Genomic DNA, 17,314 nt, shown 5'->3' on the forward strand with positions numbered 1-17,314 from the left:
ATTTCAGTGTTGAGTCTAGACAAATCACGATAAGGTAGGACAAATGACAACAAGGATGCTGAATCTATAAATAGAGGTGTATGCGACACCCTGACTTAGGATAAGAAATCCCACATCGACAAAACACAAAAAAGATGTTGGGTATATAAGTAAGGAGGCCTTACACGCTAGTGACATGTTTTAAAATTGTGCGGGTGTAGATCCAAAGTGGACAATATCACTAGCCGGTTGGGTTGTACACTTAATTCCTACATAACCTATTTAGTAAGCATCAAAAGTTCAGTTTCGAAACCCACAAGTGATCACAATTTTTTCTAGGAAAATTAGGTCATAGAAATACTACATAAATTATGCCCCATAACTTAATTCCTACAAAACTTATTTCAAGCAATACAAAGGTTTTCTAAATTTTTGTCGAGCAAATTATTATGTCGTAGATAAGAATACTTTGATTCATAAATTTTCATTCAAAAATTGAAGATCATCCTAAGAAGTAGACATAGGTGATGAGGGGATTTGATATATTCATTGCAAGATAACAACTTTATATAAATTTTAATACTAAAATTCAAAAATTCATACACATATACATCAAATAAGAATAACAACAACAACAACCCAGTGAAATCCCACAATGTGGGATTTGGGGAGGGTAGAGTATACACAGACCTTACTCCTACCAAGGTAGGACGGCTGTTTCCGAAAGATCCTCGGCTCAAAAAAAGAATAAACTAACTAATCTTTTTCTTACAAGTCAAAATCAGTACACAAGGGCAAATAAGGAGTTGGGTAGAACCAGCACAACATGTCATCTTTTGTAACGGTCCTTCCCGCTAGTGACATTATCTACTTTGTGCCTAGTCTCACCCGATTTAAAACGTGTTAATAGTGGGTAAGGTATGCTTACTTGTATACCCAACATTTCTCCTATGTTTTGTCAATGTGGAATTTTTTATCTTAAGATGAGGTATCACATACCCCTTTTATGGACTCAGCAAACTCGTTGAGGTTTGTCCCACTGAAATTTATCTAGACTCAGCATTGAGGTTTGTCCCGCCTTATCAATTTTTTTCTAAATTTAATTGAACTTTGATCCGTGTCGACAAAGCTGACACATAAATAGTTCTGATACCATTTGTAACTGCATTGCCCGCTAGTAGCATTGTCCTCTTTAAGCCTAGAACCGCACTGATTTAAAATGTGTCACTAGTAGGTAAGACCTGATTACCTGTATATCCAACATATCTCCTATGTTTTATTGATATTGGACTTATTATCTTACATTGGGGTGTCACAACTTTATGTAAATTTAACATCAAATCGCAAAAACGCATAAATTCAAATACCATATAAGAGCAAGTTAACCCAAAATAATTTTCTCAAAAATTAAAAATAATATGCAAATACAAAAAGAAAATTGGGTAGAACCAACATCAAATAACAGCTTTATGTAAATTTAACACCAAAATTTAAAAAACACACAAAGTCAAACGCCAAATAAAATAAATAAGATAAAAAAAATTTAAAAAATAAACAAAATAGACAAAAACAAAAATTAAATTTGAGTTAAACCAACACAAAAATAGAAGATCTATACAAATTTAACATAAAATTAAATATCTTTTTTTTCCTAAATGATCAAATATAGAAAATAAAAGTGAAAAGGGTTTGGGATAAAGGAAGAAGTTGCCTCAATTCTCTTTGTAATCATTGACTCTATCTCTTCATCTTCATATTTTTTTTATGCGTCTCTTTTAGCCTTCTTTTTCTTCTTCATTTTCTTCTTCTTCTTTGTTATCCAGGGTTTGACAAGAGTTTCTCTAATGGAGGTGGCAGTAAAGCTTTAAAGAGAGAAAATTATAATCAGTTGAAACTTTAGCTTATTTTTGATTATTTCAATTAAATCCCCTTAATTCAAAGAAAAGTGTCACATGAATTTTTTTATGTTATTTCCTTAAAAGTTTTTCAGAATTATTATAGGTTCTCTGATGTATCAAATAAATATATTCATGATTAATTTTAGAATAAAATTTATATCTTGTTTCATTAACAATGTAAATTTATTCTAGGATAAATTTATGTAAATCTATTAAAAATTTATAATTTTTGAAAATATTTATATCATTTATCTTAATATATATAATATTATTTAACATATAGCATTTCATTTATGTTATAATTACATTGTTATTATTTCATTTATGTTATAATTACATTCTTATTAAAATAGTCATACTGATTTAATAAATTCAATTGCTTTATAAAATCAGGCATATTTTATAATTATATCGATTGAGATAAATTATTTAACAATTAATTAAATATGCTTCAATTTTAAATTAAGTAAACTATTTATTTGTAATAGATTAATTATATTGTAGAAGCTATAATTATCTTAAAATTGATATTTTTAACTATGTACTTTAAATATTACTTGTTTTAACATAAATTGACATTAAACACTATAAAAATTTATTTGACATTAAATATTTGTCTCATATAATAATGCAGTAGATTGAACCTACTAATTAACCCATTCAAACATGAAATACCCATCCATTGCGTGTATATCACATCTAGCAACGTAACATACTGAGAATCCATTATATGATCCATCCCAACATAAAATACGTGGACATTAATTATTTGACTCAGATAGTAACTTAATAAATTGAGTTCACTTATCAATCTAACTAAGCATGTAATACATTGACATTGAACGTAGGACTTATATAATATTATAATAATTTGAGTCTACTTATTTATTTATACGAGCATGAAGTACATTAATTTATAACTTATCTAGTATGTAACAGGCTGAGTCCACTTCATGATCTATCAAATCATGAAATACGTTGATTTCATAACTCATTTAGTATGTAGTAGTTTGGGTTTAATTCACAATTCACCCGATCATAAAATACATCAATAATAATTTTATGACTCCTCTAGATGTATAATAATATATATTCACATTATAATCTATTCAATCATGAAATACATTGATGTTAGTTTTATGACCCATCAAGTAATGTAATGTACATACTAGGTCCTTGACATGATTCGTCCAAACATGTAATGTATTAACAATTATATCTCATCTAATATTGTAATAGAATGAATTTATTTATTGATCCATTCAAATATGAAATACATTAATATTGATTTTATGGCTCATCTAGTAATATAACATACTGAGTCTACTTCATAATTCACTCAAGCAAAAAATATATTAATATTTATTCCACAATTGCTTTAATAATGTAATACATGACTGAGTTCATTGTATGATTCACCAAATATGAAATACATTGTTAATATTTTCATGAGTCATTTAATAATCTGTTAGACTGAGTCCACTTCATGATCAACCCAAATTATAATATACATTGAGATTGATTGTATGATTGATTTAGTAGTGTAACAAATTGAGTCGAATGCATGATCGTTCAAGACATGTAATACATTAATAATTATACGCCTCATTAAGAGATGTAACAAGTCGAATCCACTTACTGATTCACCCAAACATAATATACATTGGCATTAATTGTATATCTCATTTAGTAATGCAATCAACGAAGTTGATTTATTGATCCACCAAAACGAGGAATATAATGACATTAATATTGATTTCATGTCTCATTTAATAATGCAAATATATTGAATCCACTTTATGATTCAACAAAGCATAAAATATATTGAAATTGATTTTATAACTCATTTACTAATATAATAGACCAAGTCTACGATATAATCTATTCAATCATCTATACATTGATAATTATCATTTAGTAATGCAATATAGGGAGTTCATTTATTGGTCATTCAAGCATTGAATACATTAACAATTGTATGCCTTATCTAATAACGTGAATCCACTTCAGAATTCACCCAATCATAAACTACATCAACAATTAATGACTCATTCAATAATGTAATAATTGAGCCCACTTTACAATTCACTTGAACAATGAAATACAGAGTATTAATATTGATTTGATGATCCGTCTAGTAATGTAATATACTGAATTCACTGTTTCATCTATTCAAATATAAAATATATTGATATTAATTTCATGTCTCATCTAATAATATAGTAGACTGATTCCACTTCATGATAGAAACTCTATCAAGAAAAAATGGGTATAAAAAGCAGAGGGAAACTCAAAAATTGAAGATGACTAGAACAATATTAAAGAAGAATGTGTGTTAGTTGAAGCGGTATCACATGTGGGCATGTGGCAGTGACACTGCTTTTTTCGAAGTTTAAGGGTTGACGTGCCCTTCCATGTGGATCTGCCTCTGACGGAGAAGAAAGCAAGAAAACCAGCATGCTCCAGTTAAGAAATTTGGAAAACATTTACAAAACAAAAGCTTCTACTATTTAAAACTTAAACATATATAGCTTATTATGTCTGATCGACAAGAAAGACTATTTAATTGCTTCTTTGTCACCCGTGTGGCTTTAACTTGAATGACTATACGCAAAAATACATGTTGCTTTTAATTTGGTCCAGCTAGCTTTTTTGATAAATTGAATTAATGTGTTAAATCAAGATCAATTATGTGGTAATAATATTTGGATCATTTGGTTTGATTATTAGTTATACTAAAATTATAATGAGGGATTATCTATGTGATGAATAAGAAATGAAAGTATGGTTAATGTAGGGAACTAGGGATAATAATGGGATGATTATTAAATTTATTTATTTACATTAAGGGCATTAGTTTTGTCACATTAAAGAATTGCATATACACATTTTTTTTTCAAAAAAAAAATTACGTTCTCTCGCAAATAAATTAATACTCCATATAATTTTTCATCTTAGCTTGATGCAGTGTTATTTAGTTATGCCAATCAATTGTTCCATTAGACATGCGTCAATTAGTTGAAATACCAAAAGCTACATTAATTATAGAACAATAACAGCATAATAACAATGTACTTTCATAAGTGAGGTATGAAAAATGTGATGTGTATGTAGTTTTAGAAGTTATTTTCGATAAAGCTACATTAATTATATGGATATTATTTTTGTTATACGATCAACAAAATTTTATTCCGAAATTATTTATGCTAATACAAATATAACAATCAACAAACAACCCCTGGTAATTGGTATAGCTAATTTTAATACCCATTAATTGGTGTGGTTAATCTTTCAACTTCAAGGGGTCACCAGTTCATTGCTTATGATTCGGGTCAGCTTTCTAGTTTAATTTAAGTTAAAATAAATTATAGCCTTTTATTTGGTATTCTGGTTACTCAGCAACTCATGACTTAAGAAACTTCCATGGTTTCTAACAATAAAAAGAATGTTTACATCTGGATGCTGATGTTAGAAGCCAATTAAGTATTTCGTTGCACAAACAACAACATATCCGGTGATCCTAGGTGAAGTCTAGGGAGGGTGATTTGCGTCCAATTTTGTTCCTATCTTGTGAAAGTAGAGACTATTTTTGATAGACTTTTGGTTCACGTGAAACATATCAAATAGAGAGAATTCATCGGTGGCCTCCTAAAATTGGTACTAATTTTCACTTAAGCACCTTAACTAAGCTTTGTTCATTTTAAACACTTCACGTGGAGGTTCACTGTCTCATTTTGACACCATTTTTATATTCTCAGAACTAGCTTGTGCGCATGTGTTAAATGTCTCCTACGTAGATAAATAAACGAATCGACATGTGATACGTGGACTTTTTAATTTTTTTCTTTAAAAGCTCACTTTTAACTCTTTTTTTCTCTCCAGAATATTCCACCCCACCCCGATTTTCTTCTTCTTCGTGCCTTGTTTTTCTTTCTCTTTCTTTGTGGTTTTCTTTTTCAAATTCACCAAAATCTATGTGTTTTTCTTGTGCCAAACAAAATTTTCATTTCTTGTGTTACATTTCTTGATTCCTCCTTTCTTGAAAATTGATTTTACATTTTGGGTGAAAAGTAGCAATATTATTTAACTTGCTTTCTCCTTTCTTGAAAATTGATTTTATATTTTGGGTGAAAAGTAGCAGTATTATTTAACTAGTGCTGTGAAGAATATCATGGGAGGATGTTATCTGAAAAAGGCGCAGATATAATGAGGAAGAAGGAATAAATAAGGTTCACAAAGCAATTCGATATTTTTTTGAATTGTTAGGGCGCTTTTTCTAAAAATCATCTCTACTTGTGTGAATTATTTTCTTTAAAAAATGTCATTTTGCTTAATTTTATCATTGTAGTAGTAGACACCATTGTTGCAGCAGAACTTAAAATTTATTTTTGATTTGATTTTTTTTTTTTTAAAAAAAATACCACACATTCTTAGAGAATGTTGGTCGTCTTATTTTTCTATGAACTCTGTTGTTGAAGAAATTAGATTCTTATGTAACCCAACAAAATTTTGTAAGATTTTTTCAAAAAATTATGTGGTGATGGAGTGGTGGAAAGTGAAGAAGTTGCAAGGAAAAAAGAGTGAGTAAGAAGAAGAAAGAGAAAAAAATTCAAAAAAAAAAACTATTCAGGCGCTAAAAAATCGTGTAATACACTTTCTATGCTGAATCAGCGAAAAGTGTTAAAATGATACTACAGACCTCCACATACGGTGTCTAAAATGAACAAAAATCGAGCTAAGATGTCTAAGTAAAAATTGATGTCAACTTTAGGTGGCTACCGATGAATTCAGCCAATCAAATACTTGCACATTTCCTGATGCTCCTACTCAATATAACAACTGATTGAGGAAATGATGGGTACGTGTAAAATTTGAAGCCAACCGAACCGGCTACAATAAAAAGCTTCTAGTCTTTGTTTGTAACTTTTTGAAGATTACTTCGAACAAAACTAGAAATACTACCCTACCACAAAAGATTCCGACAGGCAAACGAAAACAAGACAAAAAATCGGTTCTCCGCACTACCATCATAAAGATTAAAACATCACACTGTTTTGTCAACATCAACAACAGAAATGCCCAAAGGGCAAGTAGAATCGAAGAACCTCCAAAGAATCATTTTTATTGACAAACCTGCTGAAGTGCCATTACAAGGCAGCAACATACCTTGCAACCCAAAAACCAAATTTACAATATTAAACACAAACCCTGCATCCCCTTCCCCCCACAGAGGAAACAACACTTCGTTTGACATTAATTTTTTTCGTATGATCAAAGATTTAAGCCAGCACAATTTTAGGCCAGTTGAGCCTTCAAACAACTTGCATCACAAAGATCTCTTCACTGCTGAACAGAGTATAGGATCCTTTCCTATATCTCAATATCTTCAAATCAGGCTGCAAGTACTATGATAACAATAAGGAGCACGATTCCAAAAATCACCAGGAGTAAGCATGTCTGCAAATAAGTATAATATGTCAGGAGATCATCTGCAGACAAAAAATTATTAAGTTTGAGGAAAATAAGGTGGAAAAATAATACGATGTGCACAAAGGTAGGTGGGAAGAAGAATCACCAATTTGAATTCGCAGATGAAGATGTAAATTAGAGTGATTGCATGATTGAATATTAAAAACTTCACAATAGTACTTCAAATGTTCTCAAAAATTCCTGCACCTCCCCCTCCCCATCCTTTCCCCCAACTTTGAAACACATAACGTAACCACTAATTCCCTCCTTCCCCATTAACTTAGCTCTTGGGGCAATGAAGCAGCTAGGTGAGGGTTCTAACCAAGGCGCGTCTATTGCTTGTTGAAAACTCTTTATCAGAAAAAAAAGATTCCTTCCTTCCCCATTTTCTGATACGTCTAATAACCTCGAGTAATGTAATTACTTGACTTGTTATAAACTTGTGATAAAATAATGATGAAATTTTTAAGTCGATCACTGTCTGAATGGTCTTGTACATTACATTCCTTTTCTACATCAAACCAGCAGAACGTTCACAATTGAATTCCTCAAAAGTCCATGAAACCTTATAAAATAAAGCACCCAAAAGAAATACTACTGCCTCCGTTCCAAAAAGAATGGTGGTCTACAAAATATGAGAGCAGACATTAACTATTGGTGTTACCTCGGACATATATTTCTTAATTTTTTATAAAATAAAACTACATACTTAGGAGAATACATAAAATGGTACGGTAGATTACAATATATTTGGTCAACCAGACTTCTGAACTGTTTGCAAAAATCATAGTAAAAGAAAAAACAATTTGATGCTCCAAAATAATTATAGTGCCATTCATTTGGGGGAAAGGAAGGAGTAACAGACAGGCTTCATGCTAAAGTACAGCATGCCAAACCCAGATTTTTCTTCAGGATGAGAAGTGTTTTTTCCTTTTTTGATAAGGTAAGGGATGAGAAATGTGAAATGTGTCGGGTTTACCAGAGATGAATTTGATCTTTGGGTCTTTGCAGCTTTAGCAAGTTGTGATCTCCCTTGTGCAGTTGCAGCATGAGAATTCTCAATGTTGGAACCAATATCATCTGAGAAACAATTGCAAACATCAAAATGCATTCCCCTTGGCACCTGAATGTTAAGATGAAGGAGAGCGATTTACCAATCATGGTTCCTTGCTCGTGAACAAGCACGGCAAGATCCTTGAAAATCTCATTCACTTCACCTATCTGTTGTTGTACTTCTTGTATTCCCTGCTCTCGTTCCTCTATAATAGCTTCATTAAAGGAAATCTCATTGTCCAAAAGCAAAACCTCCTGTCTGCAGCACAGGTACATGGAAGATAAAACAGAAACTAAATATCAACAAGCCAAAAATTATAATAAAAGAAGACATGTTTAAGGAAGTAAAAGCATTGATCTTATATGACATTTGCACCAAAATAATACTTTCATTGGAGGTGCCTGAGATAAAGGAATTGCAACTCTAACAGATGGAAATAAACTAGAAGTTCAAAACTGTTGTCATGCAAGCAAATAACACTGGATGTCAGTGCCCTTTTGAGGGTGAAATACAGTTATGATCCTCTTGACTTTCCTTCAGTGATGTATGTGACAAATTTACCCCTTGTAGTTTGTAGATGGAGGATAACTATTAAGATAGCTTGTTTTAAAAAAAAAGACTAATTATAGCTTGTCCTCTCACAAAAGTATAGGAGCCCCATTCACATTCCAACTACAATTGATAACAAGCCGATATTTTGAAACTCATCACATTAACATCAACTTTACTCTAAGTGCATTTTTGAAAGAGTTAAGTTTGTTTCAGAAAAATCTCAGTTCGATTCAATCATATTTGACAGCTCTTACAGAAAATTTACACTACTCTACACCATGTTGCACAAATGTAAATCACCAAAAATCTCAGTCCCTAATCCCAAAGCTTGAAATACCATCTGATTTCTCTAAACACCAAACAATCCTCCATCAAATTTGCAGTAGACCATAAGTCACCTTGAATCCAAAATTAAAAGACAATTTCATTTCCTTGTGCATCAAGAAATTGACGGCAATCTTGCTGGTAATTTGTAGTTGAATCATCAGCACAACAACAATAATGATTAAGAGCAAGCATAAAGGAGTACTAATATTAGGCTATTTTACCTTCTAGATTCCACAAGGAGAGCTCGCTGTTCTTGACCTTTATCTGAAGTGACATCTATCTCACTGTCTGTGTAACTGTTTAACCAAAGAGGATGAACTAGAAATGAGAGGCCAAAAAAAATGGAAGGTACAAATTTTACTGGGATTTACATTTCAAATTTGACTATATGTGAAGTCTAGTGAAGTATAACCATCACTTACCTAGAAGAAAAAACTGCTTGAGGAACGAATGGTGTATATGCTGTTTCCCTCTCAGCTGCAAGCCGTTGAGCTTTTTGAAACTCCTTCAATACAGCTTGAAAATCTTTAGCAAGTTTAGCATCTGTAATTTTCTTGCTAGCCTGAGAACAAAAGAATGAATTCAAAGATATAAGCAAAACAGAGAAGTTTGACAGAATAAGTGCAACAAAAAGACACACCGGTGGCAAATGATTAAAATATAAATAATTTGCGATGAGAGAACATGAATACATGTTTCGCACATACATATCAAAGTGCAGCCCAACAAGAAAACACAAACAAACGAGAAGAGCAGTTTTTGAAACTTACGCTGACTTCAACTCGATGATCTGTTTCGCTGGCTTGCTTAAGTTTTGCAGAAGTATCTTTCACTAATTGACCAATATGTAGCCTTGTCTTGTGCCTGCAGTTGAGAAAATCAGCACAAGTACCAAACATATTTGACATTCTTTTAATCTAATGATACCCAATATGTAAAACCTCGGAAATTGGTAAAGATAAGTTGGAAAGGAAAGCTGAAAATTTTTCTACTGATGCAGGTTCTACGAACCCACCTATGGACCGTAGAAGGCAGTCGTGGAAAGTGTCCTGAAAGTTGGAAAAAATATTGTGTTTCAGAACTTTTCCCACGGACCAACAGGACAGTCCGTAGGAGGACCTACAGCCCGTAGGAAGTGGTCCATAGTTGTGTTCCCATCTTGATGAAAATTCAGGATTTTGGGGTTTACGAGAAGGGCCTACGGACAGTAGAGTGGATTCGTGGAATTTTGACTGGACTTTTGACTTTCTAAAATTGACCTACGGACCAACAAGACGGTTCGTAGGAGGACTACGGACAGTAGATGGGTCCGTAGAGTCCCTCAGCCAGTTATTTCTCAGGGTTATTTCAATCTTTTCCTATTCTTTTAAGTCCTAAACTATGTCGTTTCTAGACTATTCCTAAGCCCTAAATTTATACTTCAAAATTCACCTATTCTCACTAATTCACTCAAAACCCCAAAAGATCTCAAGTCTTCTTCTCCAAGGATTCTCTCAAGCTAGATCAAGGTTCTTCAAGCTTCAAGTCTCCTTTTCCAATTCCAAAGCTAGGAATCATCAAGGTATGTGAAAATTTCATCCATGGAGTCCCAAAGAACCCCTAGATTTTCTTTATGATTTCATCCAAAAATCTAGGGTTTCTATGATTATGTAATGGGTTCAATCAGTTATTACCTTATTCATACCTATTGATCTTATTATGCATGATTTGATCACAATTACATGTTTTCAAAGGATTTTTACATGAACCCATGCTATATGAATATGTTGATTTTGAAATCATGTTTTGAAGTTTATGCATGCATTATGAATTGAATAAACTATGATTTATGGATGCTTTCGAACGAAGTCTCAACATGATTTTTATGAGACAAAGTTGCTTCCGATAGAAGTATTCTCTTTATGAAAGATTATTATGATTTAGCCACTTCCGATTTAAGTGTGATCTTATTATGAAAAGCTTATCATGATCTAGATGTTTTCGATTAAGTGTCTATTATGATTTGGTTATGTTATAATCATGATATTTTGAAAAGAGCTATCTTATGATTTTATGTATGTTATGATGAACTTGGTATTACTAGATTCCTACCATTTCAAAGACTATGATATGTTTATGTATGTTATTCCGTTGAGAGTTTATCTAGCACCAAGTTGGGCTAATGGCGATTATCTAGGTCCCAAAACTACGTCCCCCCATAGGATATAAGACTAGCTAGTGGATCCATCTAAGCTTATGATCATGGTCCTTACCTTGGCAAGTAAGACAATCTCTTTTCGTTGTGGGAGTAGTACACTGAACTCCATGTTATAGTTCACATGGTTTATGTCAGTTGACGGTATCTCTCACATATGTTATGATCATGATTCTTTTACGAATATTGCATTGACCATGTATTATGTTTTAAATGTTGTTTTGACAAGATTATGTCATGCTTTAGCTTGGTCATTGCATTTTCATGTTTTCCGACTTATCATGTTATTATATCACATTCATGCATGTTCTCCATACTCAATACGTTCCATAGTACTGACGCTTACATCTCTTGTGCCTATATTGCTTTATAATATAGTTTCTAACGTTCTTCCATCCGGCCATGGCTAGTGAATTGATCAGCGCTGCTTAGCTTTTGCCTTTGGGTGAGTCCTCATGGTTCGAGGACACGGCCACATTATGATTTCTTTATGTTTCTTTCAATCTTTTCAGTTTTCAGACTATTTCGTGAGCTAGGGCTTGTCCTAGTCACACCTATGATTAGTAGAGGTTTGTTGTCAGACATGGTATGATTCCGCTTATGAAGTCTTTGTACTTTGATTTTGGTATCGTATGAGATTTATCGTTGAGACTTATATTCTGCTTATCTCTTTATTTTCGATTGTGTCATTATCTTAGTGTCATGCTTATGTCAAGTGGCTTGTTTAGGGTCTTTCCGGATTCTATTCTCCATGTCACACCTAGGGGGTAGTTTGGGTCGTGACACAATATGAACTAGAACTTAAAAGGTAGTTGCCACCTTTCAGCTCATCAACACACTATAATTGTTGCTGAAGCATTAAGTTGGGATTACAAACATTGGACTGCAAAGCTAGAATTAATTATCTGCTTAAGATATGATTGAACACGTAATCTCAAATCCCGAAAGATCAATACATTGCATTAACCCACCACAGCTGCTTTTTCCTTGTTACCAACCCATAACTTAGTCCGCTCCTGGGAAAAGTGTGAGGTACAGTCACCCTGTTCAAGCTAAAAGGTATTTGATAGGCAAACCTCTCAGGCAATCCCACCCTATTCACCAGTCACCTAAATGATGTTCTGAAAAGAGATTGCTAGATCAAAAACTATCACCATACGCATATGCAAACATGAGACAATTATTCATATCAGCTAATAGAAGCACAGTGCTTTTAGTAGGCAGATCTGAACTATGTTTCTTACCATTTTAGGTATTCACTGGGTCATGCCATGATGCATATAACTTTCCCAATGCAGCTTGAATGAAACATCTACATCGAAGGATAACATGCACTACTGGGTTGCTATCCCTGCTTGCATTTTCTGGTTTACTTGGATGGAGAGGAACAATAGATGTTTTAATGACAAGAGAGACAACATAGAACATTTTAAATCTAGGTGTTTGAAAAATCTGCACCTATGGTGTAGGAAGGCTCCTGTATCTGATTTTTACTCACTATTAGATCTCTTATACTCCTTTAATATTTAGAAGGATGTTCCTCTTTCTGATGTACCCTTTTTTGGTTCATTCATGCAGCACCATTTGACAGCGACAGCATAACCGAAAGCAATTGACATATAGCTGTAAAAATTTGCCAACATGTAGCTGGCAATAATGAAGAAAGACGTAAGCACTTACGTCATCAATCATCGGCACAAACGACAAGAATAATGAAAGAAGGAATCTTATCTTTTCAGCTTTATCAAAAGCAAGATAAGGAACCTTATCAAGATAGAGGTCTATGAAGAAATATAGGATTTCTAAAGGATGTCCCTCGAAAAATAAAAATTGTAATTCTAACCCTCTTTACATCTATAAAAGGGGTGTTAGAAACTCAAGCAAGATAGACTACATTTTTCCAAGCAATATCAATCTTAGAAAAATGATAGGTACCCAAGAAAGCATAATCCTTTTGTTTTACAAAAAGAAAATGGAATTTTTAACAAAAGATTTTTGGATAAACCAAAAAGTTATTCTTGTAAATGTCTCAACCTTGAGAAAATAAAAGAAAATTTACAAAACTCCTATGGTGAAAACCCTTTAGAAAAATGGGATAACAAGCATGAAAAAGTTGTTTTAACTCTTAAAGATCCTAGTATTAGTATAAGAGTTGAACCTATGCTTTACAATGAAGAAGATAAAACTAAATTCAGAAATCAGATTCAAGAACTTCTCAAAATGAAGTTAATCAGGGCTAGTAGAAGTCCACACAACAGTCCCGCATTCATGGTAAGAAATCATGAGGAACAAAAAAGAGGTAAAGCTCGAATGGTTATAAATTACAAAGAGCTTAATAAGAATTGTGTTTTTGATGGATATTTTATTCCTAACAAAAACAATCTTATTAACCTTGCTAAAGGAAAAACTTACTTTTCAAAATTTGGTTGCAAAAGTGGTTTTTGGCAAATTAAACTTTCAGAGAATTCAATTTCTCTAACAACATTTAGCACCCTGAATGGACATTACGAATGGTTAGTAATGTCTTTTGGATTGAAAAATGCACCGTAAATTTTTCAGAGAAAAATGAATAAAATATTTTCTGAAAAGAATTTTTTAATCGTCTATATAGATGATATTCTAATATGTTCAAACACATACCAAGAGCATCTAAAGCATCTTAAAGAATTTTCTCAATAATGTGTTGACAATGGAATTGTTTTAAGCCAAAAAAAGGCTGAAATAAATAAAAATGAAATAGAATTCCTTGGAATGATTATTTCAAAAAAGAGAATAGAGTTACAAACTCATATTTCAAAGAAAATACTTGAGTTCCCTGATAAATTAACAACAAAACAAGAAATACAAAAGCTTCTTGGTTGTTTAAACTATGCAGGTGCCAAAAAGAGAATTTTTTTACAAAAGCTCATTCGCCTGTCTTGCCCCCATGAAGCTACTCACTATTGAGTGACGAAGTGAGGTTTCTTCTTTGGCTTTACCACTACCTGAAAGGTAAGCATGACTCCTTAATTGAATGAATGATAATAATTTGTTGAGCTTGAAAAACCTGGGTCTGGTTGTGTAGTTGATGAGCTCCCGAACTAGTGATTTGAATGGAATGATTCCTCTCCCTTGGTTGCCTTCACTGCCTGTGAATCCCTCCTTTTTTTTTAATGCGATGGTCATCGGTTCAATTCCGATAGCTGGCTTTTCCCTATTCTTTTTTTATTCCATTTTTGAGATGATTGATAATGTTCCTTTGAAATCAAAGAATATTCAAAAAGTCCAATCGACTAGGATGGACAGAAGAACATACTCATTGTGAATTTTAATCCTTGGATTTTTCTTAACATTTCTCCATCGAATGTTGCTTTTAGAGTATATATTCGCTGATCTTTTTCAGCTTCTATGACCTGGGTGGTCTCATCTTCTATATTCTCTATTTCTTGACTCATTCTTCTGAATCAATACTAGAAGCAGAGAATTCTTCATAGATTTCTACATAGAAATCATTACTGTTGATAGAAGTTACTTAGTATGTATGCTTATAGCTAGTCAGATATGAAGATAGATTTTTATTATGCTAACATTTTTATGACATATAAAGTTTATAAGTGTATACCTCTCAAGTTCTTACTCTGGAAAGATACCTATTATTTTTCTAAGATTGATATTGCTTGAAAAATGTAGTCTATCTTGCTTGAGTTTCTACCGCCCCTTTTATAGATGTCAGGAGGGTTAAAATTACAATTCTTATTTTTCTAGGAACATACTTCAGAAATCCTATATTTCTTCATAGACCCCTATCTTGATAAGGTTCTTTATCTTGCTTTTGATAAAGCTGAAAAGATAAGATTCTTTTTTCCATTATTCTTGTCGTTTGTGCCAACGATTGATGACGTAAGTGCTTACGTCTTTCTTCATTATTGTCAGCTATATGTTGACAATTTTTTACAGCTGTATGTCACGTGCTTTCGGTCATTCTGTCGCTGTCTTCATTATATATATATATATATATATATATATATATATATATATATATATATATAAGTTCACTATGGTAAAGAGACTTTGTAGAGACAATTGTAACAATTATTGATATTATTACCAAGGGAAATTCATTATTGCTGCTTAGAATTAACTACTCATCTTGCACGTTTTACTACAATGAAGCACATGTGCCACTTTTGGAGCAACATGAACCCTTCATGCTTTTTATGTTTCACGCTTTACATATATGCAAGTAGACTTTTATAAGGCGTATGCATTTTAACTCAAACCTCATTTCATACTATCTCCTTAGCCAAGAAACATGTATTGAGATTAATTATAAGCTATGCACATGTTCAGTTAATTAGTTAGTTAGCAGTGTTAGTTAGTTAGCTGGGCTTCTGTTGAAGCCAGTTGTCACCAGCTATTAGGAACAAGTCAAAATATCTTTCCTTCTCAATTTGTATAAGTACTGCAATGTATTCATTTTACTTAATTCAGTTTTTCATAATTCAGAAAAGAGAATTATCTTCTCTCAATTGTTTCTCTCCAGTGCTGGGTTTGGTGAGCTCTAGAATCCACCATTAATGGTGGATCCCTGCTTCTTCCTTCTGCTCTACTTTGAATTCTAACAACGTGCTTTATCATTCATCATTAAAAGTATATCCTGCAGTTGCAAATTGTTTTTTTGTTGAAAACCCAAGATAAATTGCCCGTCACTTCTACTTACAGTAAGTTCATCATTCTCATATATAATGATTCCCAGGTTTGTTCTTTGCTCTTCTCCTTCCAAATATCTCCCTCCAGGATGTCTATTTCCCAAGCATATGATATATTACTTTGTAAAATTTTCCGATAAGACACTGCCATTTCGCATGCATGTAAGCAATTTTAGGCTAGTCTATTTGAACTATATATTGTCAAGCATACTGCTGCCTCTCTGCTGAAGCTGATAAATAAACTCATCCTATAACACACGTACCCAAATTAGCCGATGGAGACTAACTCACCAGCAGATTCCCAAATGTATCATTTTGACTAATTTAATCCCAAAGAAAAGTATGATCACAACTGAAACACATTAATGTCAAGCTTGTGTATCAAAAAACTCCCATTAGACGTGACAATGCTCTATGTCTTTAAACCACAAGAACCACCAGAACGTCAACAACAGCATCAGCATCAGTGAAATCGTATAAATTTGGTTCTAGTTTTGTTCACGTAAACATTGCAAAGAATTCTTAAACTATCAAAATTCTATCAAAATCATGGAATAAAATATCAAAATTTTAACAAAACTGTGAAGAAAAACTCACAGCTTCTCGCGTAGCTCGGGGGTGTCCTTAGGTGTACCTAGGGTGTTAACCAGCCTCTGAAACGTGGAGACGGCGGTGTTGATCTGAAAAATTCCTGAGGCCACGGCTTGGGTGGTGTCTTGCTTCCCATTCACAAAGCCACGACGGGGACCCAACGATCGACCCGATTCTAGATCTTGAAAGCTCATCTCTTTGTTCGAATTCTGATCAAAATTCAGAAATCCAAACCCAAAGCTATGTGGTCAGAGGGGACAAAGCCTTATAACGATTTGGATTACAGAGAGAAGTAATATGAAAACCCTAGAATTTGGGGTTTGGAGAATTTGCAAGAGATGTCCAGAAATTTGAGGGAGGATTTTAATAGAGAGTTATTGGTGAGTAAAACGGTGAAAATTGCGCCAAAAATAGGGAAATTCGGCGAAAATGGAGGAAGGATTTGAAGAACACAAACCAAATAAGTACTAAATACTATAAACTGTTTTCCTTTTTTTTTTAGTATTTGGTTTCAAAAAAAAATATTGGCATGCGTCTATTTTTTTTATTATTTATAAACTGC

The 17,314-nt window shown here is 32.8% G+C and overlaps 1 protein-coding gene across 1 annotated transcript; it reads right to left on the bottom strand.

The window, feature by feature from the left end:
- Window positions 1-6,899: 6,899 nt before the first annotated feature.
- Window positions 6,900-17,222, bottom strand: LOC129901516 (syntaxin-22-like). Its single transcript, XM_055976719.1, has 7 exons — window positions 16,759-17,222; window positions 10,050-10,143; window positions 9,702-9,841; window positions 9,501-9,575; window positions 8,501-8,658; window positions 8,326-8,426; window positions 6,900-7,334 (listed from the first exon to the last, which is right to left on the bottom strand). The coding sequence occupies exons 1-7, from the start codon at window positions 16,944-16,946 to the stop codon at window positions 7,269-7,271; spliced, it is 822 nt and encodes a 273-aa protein (XP_055832694.1). The 5' UTR covers window positions 16,947-17,222; the 3' UTR covers window positions 6,900-7,268.
- Window positions 17,223-17,314: the final 92 nt, after the last annotated feature.

Source organism: Solanum dulcamara, chromosome 8, assembly GCF_947179165.1.
Source record: "Solanum dulcamara chromosome 8, daSolDulc1.2, whole genome shotgun sequence".
In the NCBI taxonomy this organism is placed as follows: domain Eukaryota; kingdom Viridiplantae; phylum Streptophyta; class Magnoliopsida; order Solanales; family Solanaceae; genus Solanum; species Solanum dulcamara.

Bases quoted from the DNA above. Each gene is read 5' to 3' on its own strand.
- LOC129901516 (XM_055976719.1), bottom strand. From the start codon at position 16,946: ATGAGCTTTCAAGATCTAGAATCGGGTCGATCGTTGGGTCCCCGTCGT. The intron at 10,144-16,758 runs GTGAGTTTTTCT...TCTCAACTGCAG, and splicing joins CCCGAGCTACGCGAGAAGCT to GCACAAGACAAGGCTACATA. The intron at 9,576-9,701 runs GTAAGTGATGGT...TTGGTTAAACAG, and splicing joins CAAGCAGTTTTTTCTTCTAG to TTACACAGACAGTGAGATAG.